At 45.0% G+C, this 10,000-nt stretch overlaps 1 protein-coding gene across 3 annotated transcripts in view; it reads left to right on the top strand.

Annotated features, from left to right (window-relative positions):
• Positions 1 to 10,000, top strand: part of LOC116052956 — a 13,851-nt gene that overhangs the window by 2,683 nt on the left and 1,168 nt on the right. For all 3 annotated transcript variants that reach the window (XM_031303820.2, XM_031303819.2, XM_031303821.2), the window contains exons 2-5: positions 1,840 to 2,232; positions 2,357 to 2,605; positions 2,978 to 3,054; positions 3,955 to 4,188. In XM_031303820.2, coding sequence (XP_031159680.2) covers positions 1,845 to 2,232; positions 2,357 to 2,605; positions 2,978 to 3,054; positions 3,955 to 4,188 — 948 coding nt within the window. In that variant the 5' untranslated portion in view covers positions 1,840 to 1,844. The remainder of the gene's footprint in view (positions 1 to 1,839; positions 2,233 to 2,356; positions 2,606 to 2,977; positions 3,055 to 3,954; positions 4,189 to 10,000) is intronic.

The raw sequence follows: 10,000 nt of genomic DNA, 5'->3' as shown, positions 1-10,000 counted from the left end.
TTTAATAGAACATGTGTTGAACAGATAATGGATCACTATAAAATAGAACTATATAAATTACTCCTGGTGTGGGACATTCACACACATCTAAAGAGCAATGTTAGAACCATTTCCTTCTTTTCACATCAATATCAACTAAAGAAATGTGATGTATTTAGCAAACTAAACTAAACTTTCTGTATGTATGAAAACAGGTAATGGCAATAAAATAATGAGGGCCGGGACTTTAACGCGTTAATTAAGATTAATTAATTACGGGACTTTAAATTAAGATTAATTACGCAAAAAATAAATAACATAATTTTAACCACACTTATTTTTGCACTGCGGAACGTTTTTCAATGAATGAGTTTCGACGGACCGATTATACTGGAGCACCAACTAGCGTTCTTGACTTCCGACAACAACAAACCACAGTGAACATGAACGAAGAAGCTGACGAGACCGCTTTGCTCGGCCCCGTGGATGGGAAATTTTGTTTTAAAAAACGAAAGGATGGAAGCGTCGACAAGAGCGTGGTTGTGTGCAAGCTATGCAACAAGGAATCACCGCAGCACATCGAGCCTCAAATATCACCTCAACGCAAAACACACAGGAGTTAGCGTGGACGTTAGCCCGACTCCGAGTAAAGTTACAAGGACCCACACCCAACCCACACTCCACCAGATGACTGGTTTGCGATTAATTTCGATTAATTAATTACAAAGCCTCTAATTAATTAGATTAATTTTTTTAATCGAGTCCCGGCCCTAAAAATAATATATAAATAACAAATAAAAATAAAATAAATATAGCCTTAACCCTTTAGGTGCCGGATATTATTTTAAAAAATACTAGATTTTGACGCCTACATTTCAGAAGGCTCTGGCTTGAAAGTGGTTTGAGATAGAGACAAAGTGAAAATGAGACAAATATTGAGAATGACCTAAAGTTTATCTCGGGAGTAAATTTTCCCATCTAATTTGCATATTATGACGTAATATGGTGGCGGCCATATTGGATTATGTAATTTCCATGAAATACCTGATATTTTGAAAGAGAATTGAACTTATTTTATCAGATTTACCCCCCTCCATCCATTTGTTATGTTGTCCACATACCAAATAAACAGGGAAAAAGTAAATTGTCAACAGTCGTAAACTAGAACTATTACTACACCACAAAACTCATGTAAACAGCATGCATTTTTTAGGACACATTTTCTTTTTTTTCTTCTTCTTTTTTCTTCTCTTCTTCATTACTATTATTATTATTATTATATGTGTTGAGCACAGTAACTGCAGAGTGATACGTGCTTTCACGAGTCTCCAAACACCACAAAAGTCTCCAATAACACCAGAAAAAGTCGCTAGTTGCTTTTAACAAAAAAGTCAAGTTTGGATGGGATTTCCTCGAACATTTTGCATTGAAGAATGACGTATTTCTGAGCTAAGGTCTAAGTACGGGATGTCTGCCAACTAGTGGAGGGGAGTATGAATGACATATAAACAGCTGTTTGATTCAGTACGCCGTCATGTCACAATTTTGCGACTTTGGCGCTTAAAGGGTTAATGCAGTATAAAGATATTTCTCATAACACACACACAGGCCTGTTTGAACGTCAACAGTAACGTTACCTGAAAACAGCGTGTAGTTCCTTTTTTAGCAAGTTAGCGTTATGTGTGCTGGTCGTCGGTCGGGGCCGATGACGTGAAAATCGGCCAATTCCGGTCACCGGCCGGTCAGTCGGTGCATCTCTAGAAAAAAGTATTGTTTAGGTACCGGTACCTCGGTGTGTTTGACCGATACCCAGCCCTATGTAACACCAACCTCTCTGTTCTGGTTCTGGTTCTGGTCTAGACGACATGAGGAAGCAGCTCTCAGCAGCAGACCAGAATCAGAACCAGGACCAGAACCAGAACTCCGTCATCCCGAAGGTCCGATACCACCCGAGCATCCAGACCCCCCCCACACACGGACCCAGAGAGACCCAGAGGCCCAGACCAGCTGCCATGCGCCCCCCTCAGACTGGGACCACCGTGCGCCCCCCTCAGACTGGGCCTGGACCGGCTGCCGTGCGCCCCTCTCAGACTGGGACCACCGTGCGCCCCCCTCAGACTGGGCCTGGACCGGCTGCCGTGCGCCCCCCTCAGACTGGGACCACCGTGCGCCCCCCTCAGACTGGGACCACTGTGCGCCCCCCTCAGACTGGGCCTGGACCGGCTCAGGTGAATCCACCCCGACCTGACGGAGGTAACGAACCCATTTTAATATTTTAACTACGTGTTCCTGATGATACTTACAGACTTAGAGTATTATTACAGTGCAGTATTAGTACTCTTACTGCAGTAATCTGATTACTTCCACCCTGCTGCAGATGCCGATGCGGGCCCTGACCGGGCCTCCCTCAGCCCGGAGCAGGTTCCTCTGGGTCTGGGTCTGCAGGTGGACCGCCAGGTGGTGGAGCAGGTGGAGGTTCTGACCCGCGGCCAGAGCAGCAACCAGGACTGGTTCACCTGGAGGAAGAACCGCATCACGGCCTCCGTGGCTCACCGCATCGCTCACTGCCGCTTCGTTAACGGCAAGAGCAAAGCCCCGCCCGCCTCCTACGTGGCTGCTGTTACAGGTAAGCTCCGCCCCCCTCCTACCTGGCTGCAAAATTACCAATCGACCACTATGGCCACACCAAGACCCATTGGCGTGGCCATAGTGGCCATTGGTTGGGGTTAGGCATTGACTTCGAGTGGTTAAGGTTAGGATAGCCGATTGGTCAGGGGAAAGGACCTCTACCAATCAGGTTACGTTACCTTGCGTAAGCATGGACGCCTGGCCAATAGTAGCTGAAGGGCACACTTAAAGCGCGGGTCTTGGCGTGGTCATAGTGGGGGAAAAAATATCGCTACCTGGCTGTTATCACAAGTAAGCCAGGTGAGCCCCAGAAGCTCCGCCCCCTGCTAGATAACAGATTAATAAAGTTCCCTTCCCTGTGACTGGACAGGTGAGGGGCGGAGCGTCCAGACCAGAGCCATGTCCTGGGGGGTCCAGATGGAGGCCGCGGCGGTCCGCAGGTATCAGGTACACCTGCACACCTGCTGTCACACCTGCTGTCACACCTGTTGTCACACCTGATGTCACACCTGCTGTCACACCCGCACACCTGCAGTCACACCTGCTGTCACACCTGACCATACAACACAAGCTTCTGGAAAAGCTACAAAACCGTTGAAAACAGCAACAACAACAACGCTGTCTTTTTACAACTTTTTGTCGTTAAACTATTTAAAGTGCTCATATTCTGCTCATTTTCTGGTTCATAATTGTATTTAGAGGTTGTACCAGAATAGGTTTACATGGTTTAATTTTATATTTTAGTTGTACTGCACATTGCTGCAGCTCCTCTTTTCACCCTGTGTTCAGGTCTCTGTTTTAGCTACAGAGTGAGACCTCTCACTGCTGTAACATCTTTGTTGGCAGTCGCACATGCTCAGTAGCTAGGTAAGATCACATGATCAGTAGCTAGGTAAGATCACATGCTCAGTAGCTAGGTAAGATCACATGCTCAGTAGCTAGGTAAGGACTACTAGCCAGTCAGAAGCAGAGTATGAGGGCGTGCCCTGACAGTACCTAGGTAAGGACTACTAGCCAGTCAGAAGCAGAGTATGAGGGCCCTGACAGTACCTAGGTAAGGACTACTAGCCAGTCAGAAGCAGAGTATGAGGGCATGCCACACTAGCAGCTAGGTGAGCATTATAACGTGTGTTCCAAAGTGACCACGTTTGTCTCTGAAGTAAAGGCTGGACTACAATAGAGCTGTTGTCACTGATACGTTCCAGTATTTTAGGCTTTCCGTCAACTTCTGATGATGGTGATGATGATGATGGTGGTGATGATAATGATGATGATGATGATGATGGTGGTGATGATGATAATGATGATGATGATGATGGTGATGATGATGATGATGTGTTTCTGTAGGAGATGAAGAGCGCGGCGCTCGGCCGCTCCGTCTCCGTCCAGGACTGCGGTTTGTTCATCGACGCGCGGCGGCCCTGGTTGGCTGCGAGTCCCGACGGCATCGTGACGGACAGCCAGACCGGCCAATGGCTGCTCTGCCTGGAGGTCAAGTGTCCGTACAAACACCGGCAGCGTACGGTGGAGGACGCCTGCAGGGAGGACCCGGCCTTCTGTCTGGAGATAACGGACCACACGGTAAAACTAACGTCTGTCTGGAGATAAGCGACCACACGGTAAAACTAACGTCTTGAGATAACAGACCACACGGTAAAACTAACGTCTAGAGATAACAGACCACACGGTAAAACTAACGTCTGGAGATAACAGACCACACGGTAAAACTAACGTCTGTCTGGAGATAAGCAACCACACGGTAAAACTAACGTCTGGAGATAACGGACCACACGGTAAAACTAACGTCTAGAGATAACGGACCACACGGTAACACTAACGTCTAGAGGTAACGGACAACACGGTAAAACTAACGTCTGGAGATAACGGACCACACGGTAAAACTAACGTCTAGAGGTAACGGACAACACGGTAAAACTAACGTCTGGAGATAACAGACCATACGGTAAAACTAACGTCTAGAGGTAACGGACAACACGGTAAAACTAACGTCTGGAGATAACAGACCACACGGTAAAACTAACGTCTGGAGATAACGGACCACACGGTAAAACTAACGTCTAGAGATAACAGACCACACGGTAAAACTAACGTCTAGAGATAACAGACCACACGGTAAAACTAACGTCTGGAGATAACGGACCACACGGTAAAACTAACGTCTGGAGATAACGGACCACACGGTAAAACTAACGTCTGGAGATAACAGACCACACGGTAAAACTAACGTCTGGAGATAACGGACCACACGGTAAAACTAACGTCTAGAGATAACGGACCACACGGTAAAACTAACGTCTAGAGATAACGGACCACACGGTAAAACTAACGTCTGGAGATAACAGACCACACGGTAAAACTAACGTCTGGAGATAACGGACCACACGGTAAAACTAACGTCTAGAGATAACGGACCACACGGTAAAACTAACGTCTGGAGATAACGGACCACACGGTAAAACTAACGTCTAGAGATAACAGACCACACGGTAAAACTAACGTCTAGAGATAACAGACCACACGGTAAAACTAACGTCTGGAGATAACGGACCACACGGTAAAACTAACGTCTGGAGATAACAGACCACACGGTAAAACTAACGTCTGGAGATAACGGACCACACGGTAAAACTAACGTCTGGAGATAACGGACCACACGGTAAAACTAACGTCTGGAGATAACAGACCACATGGTAAAAATAACGTCTGGAGATAACGGACCACACGGTAAAACTAACGTCTAGAGATAACGGACCACACGGTAAAACTAACGTCTAGAGATAACGGACCACACGGTAAAACTAACGTCTGGAGATAACAGACCACACGGTAAAACTAACGTCTGGAGATAACGGACCACACGGTAAAACTAACGTCTGGAGATAACGGACCACACGGTAAAACTAACGTCTGTCTGGAGATAAGCGACCACACGGTAAAACTAACGTCTGGAGATAACAGACCACACGGTAAAACTAACGTCTGTCTGGAGATAAGCGACCACACGGTAAAACTAACGTCTAGAGATAACAGACCACACGGTAAAACTAACGTCTGGAGATAACAGACCACACGGTAAAACTAACGTCTGTCTGGAGATAAGCGACCACACGGTAAAACTAACGTCTAGAGATAACGGACCACACGGTAAAACTAACGTCTAGAGATAACAGACCACACGGTAAAACTAACATCTGGAGATAACAGACCACACGGTAAAACTAACGTCTGTCTGGAGATAAGCGACCACACGGTAAAACTAACATCTAGAGATAACGGACCACACGGTAAAACTAACATCTGGAGATAACGGACCACACGGTAAAACTAACGTCTGGAGATAACAGACCACACGGTAAAACTAACGTCTAGAGATAACAGACCACACGGTAAAACTAACATCTGGAGATAACGGACCACACGGTAAAACTAACGTCTGGAGATAACAGACCACACGGTAAAACTAACGTCTAGAGATAACAGACCACACGGTAAAACTAACGTCTAGAGATAACAGACCACACGGTAAAACTAACGTCTGGAGATAACAGACCACACGGTAAAACTAACGTCTGGAGATAACGGACCACACGGTAAAACTAACGTCTAGAGATAACAGACCACACGGTAAAACTAACGTCTGGAGATAACGGACCACACGGTAAAACTAACGTCTAGAGATAACAGACCACACGGTAAAACTAACGTCTAGAGATAACAGACCACACGGTAAAACTAACGTCTAGAGATAACAGACCACACGGTAAAACTAACATCTGGAGATAACAGACCACACGGTAAAACTAACGTCTGTCTGGAGATAAGCGACCACACGGTAAAACTAACGTCTAGAGATAACAGACCACACGGTAAAACTAACGTCTGGAGATAACAGACCACACGGTAAAACTAACGTCTAGAGATAACAGACCACACGGTAAAACTAACATCTGGAGATAACAGACCACACGGTAAAACTAACGTCTGGAGATAACAGACCACACGGTAAAACTAACGTCTGGAGATAACAGACCACACGGTAAAACTAACATCTGGAGATAACAGACCACACGGTAAAACTAACGTCTAGAGATAACAGACCACACGGTAAAACTAACGTCTAGAGATAACAGACCACACGGTAAAACTAACGTCTGGAGATAACAGACCACACGGTAAAACTAACGTCTAGAGATAACAGACCACACGGTAAAACTAACATCTGGAGATAACAGACCACACGGTAAAACTAACGTCTGGAGATAACAGACCACACGGTAAAACTAACGTCTGGAGATAACGGACCACACGGTAAAACTAACGTCTAGAGATAACGGACCACACGGTAAAACTAACGTCTAGAGATAACGGACCACACGGTAAAACTAACGTCTAGAGATAAAGGACCACACGGTAAAACTAACGTCTAGAGATAACGGACCACACGGTAAAACTAACATCTGGAGATAACGGACCACACGATAAAACTAACATCTGGAGATAACCGACCACACGGTAAAACTAACATCTGGAGATAACGGACCACACGGTAAAACTAACATCTGGAGATAACGGACCACACGGTAAAACTAACGTCTAGAGATAACGGACCACACGGTAAAACTAACATCTGGAGATAACGGACCACACGGTAAAACTAACGTCTGTCTGGAGATAAGCGACCACACGGTAAAACTAACGTCTAGAGATAACAGACCACACGGTAAAACTAACGTCTGGAGATAACGGACCACACGGTAAAACTAACGTCTGGAGATAACGGACCACACGGTAAAACTAACGTCTAGAGATAACAGACCACACGGTAAAACTAACGTCTAGAGATAACAGACCACACGGTAAAACTAACGTCTGGAGATAACAGACCACACGGTAAAACTAACATCTGGAGATAACAGACCACACGGTAAAACTAACGTCTGGAGATAACGGACCACACGGTAAAACTAACATCTGGAGATAACAGACCACACGGTAAAACTAACGTCTGGAGATAACAGACCACACGGTAAAACTAACATCTGGAGATAACAGACCACACGGTAAAACTAACGTCTGGAGATAACGGACCACACGGTAAAACTAACATCTGGAGATAACGGACCACACGGTAAAACTAACGTCTAGAGATAACAGACCACACGGTAAAACTAACATCTGGAGATAACAGACCACACGGTAAAACTAACGTCTAGAGATAACAGACCACACGGTAAAACTAACATCTGGAGATAACAGACCACACGGTAAAACTAACGTCTGGAGATAACGGACCACACGGTAAAACTAACGTCTAGAGATAACAGACCACACGGTAAAACTAACGTCTAGAGATAACAGACCACACGGTAAAACTAACGTCTGGAGATAACGGACCACACGGTAAAACTAACGTCTAGAGATAACAGACCACACGGTAAAACTAACGTCTGGAGATAACAGACCACACGGTAAAACTAACGTCTAGAGATAACAGACCACACGGTAAAACTAACATCTGGAGATAACAGACCACACGGTAAAACTAACGTCTGGAGATAACGGACCACACGGTAAAACTAACGTCTAGAGATAACGGACCACACGGTAAAACTAACATCTGGAGATAACAGACCACACGGTAAAACTAACGTCTGGAGATAACGGACCACACGGTAAAACTAACGTCTAGAGATAACAGACCACACGGTAAAACTAACATCTGGAGATAACAGACCACACGGTAAAACTAACATCTGTCTGGAGATAAGCGACCACACGGTAAAACTAACGTCTAGAGATAACGGACCACACGGTAAAACTAACATCTGGAGATAACAGACCACACGGTAAAACTAACGTCTAGAGATAACAGACCACACGGTAAAACTAACGTCTGGAGATAACGGACCACACGGTAAAACTAACGTCTAGAGATAACGGACCACACGGTAAAACTAACATCTGGAGATAACGGACCACACGGTAAAACTAACGTCTAGAGATAACAGACCACACGGTAAAACTAACGTCTAGAGATAACAGACCACACGGTAAAACTAACGTCTGGAGATAACGGACCACACGGTAAAACTAACGTCTAGAGATAACAGACCACACGGTAAAACTAACATCTGGAGATAACAGACCACACGGTAAAACTAACGTCTGGAGATAACGGACCACACGGTAAAACTAACGTCTAGAGATAACGGACCACACGGTAAAACTAACATCTGGAGATAACAGACCACACGGTAAAACTAACGTCTGGAGATAACGGACCACACGGTAAAACTAACGTCTAGAGATAACAGACCACACGGTAAAACTAACATCTGGAGATAACAGACCACACGGTAAAACTAACATCTGTCTGGAGATAAGCGACCACACGGTAAAACTAACGTCTAGAGATAACGGACCACACGGTAAAACTAACATCTGGAGATAACAGACCACACGGTAAAACTAACGTCTAGAGATAACAGACCACACGGTAAAACTAACGTCTGGAGATAACGGACCACACGGTAAAACTAACGTCTAGAGATAACGGACCACACGGTAAAACTAACATCTGGAGATAACGGACCACACGGTAAAACTAACGTCTAGAGATAACGGACCACACGGTAAAACTAACATCTGGAGATAACAGACCACACGGTAAAACTAACGTCTGGAGATAACGGACCACACGGTAAAACTAACATCTGGAGATAACAGACCACACGGTAAAACTAACGTCTAGAGATAACAGACCACACGGTAAAACTAACGTCTGTCTGGAGATAAGCGACCACACGGTAATAACGTGATCTCATAATTCAATGCATAATCAGCCAAAGTCTGCATATTTATTTCAGGGTCCGCATTTTTTCAAATACGCCGCACTTTCGCCACATAAATTGCCGATTTCCACGTAAAATATGCGAAGCTTGCATGATTTCATAATCCCCGCATTTTCGTTGCAAAAAAGTCCCACATACTGTATATCTTAGCAGAAAGTTGAAAAATGTTGCGTTTACTTCACACAAGAGCAGCCGTTTTCCCCTGTTGCCATGGGAACGTTATGAAGTGATGTAATTACGCGACGTGAACATCATCGAAAAGCTGCAAACCCCGCGATGAAGCCACGATGAAGCCGCAGTTCTGCAAGTTCCCGCAGTTTCATCGCATAAAATTGCATAAATATCCCGCATATTCCATCACATTTTTTAAGAAAACGTGCCGCATAATCAAGGATTTTTAGCCACAACAATCACAAAAAAAGTCCTCATTTTTCTTAAGCTTAAAACATATTTTCGTTTTAAGCTGCTTACACACCAACCAGTCGGCAGTAAAGCCAGTGTGACTGGTCAGTCTCCCCGAG

Source organism: Sander lucioperca, chromosome 6, assembly GCF_008315115.2.
Source record: "Sander lucioperca isolate FBNREF2018 chromosome 6, SLUC_FBN_1.2, whole genome shotgun sequence".
In the NCBI taxonomy this organism is placed as follows: domain Eukaryota; kingdom Metazoa; phylum Chordata; class Actinopteri; order Perciformes; family Percidae; genus Sander; species Sander lucioperca.
Note: the sequence above shows the minus strand (reverse complement) of the source record. Positions and strands in the feature narration are given on the sequence as shown.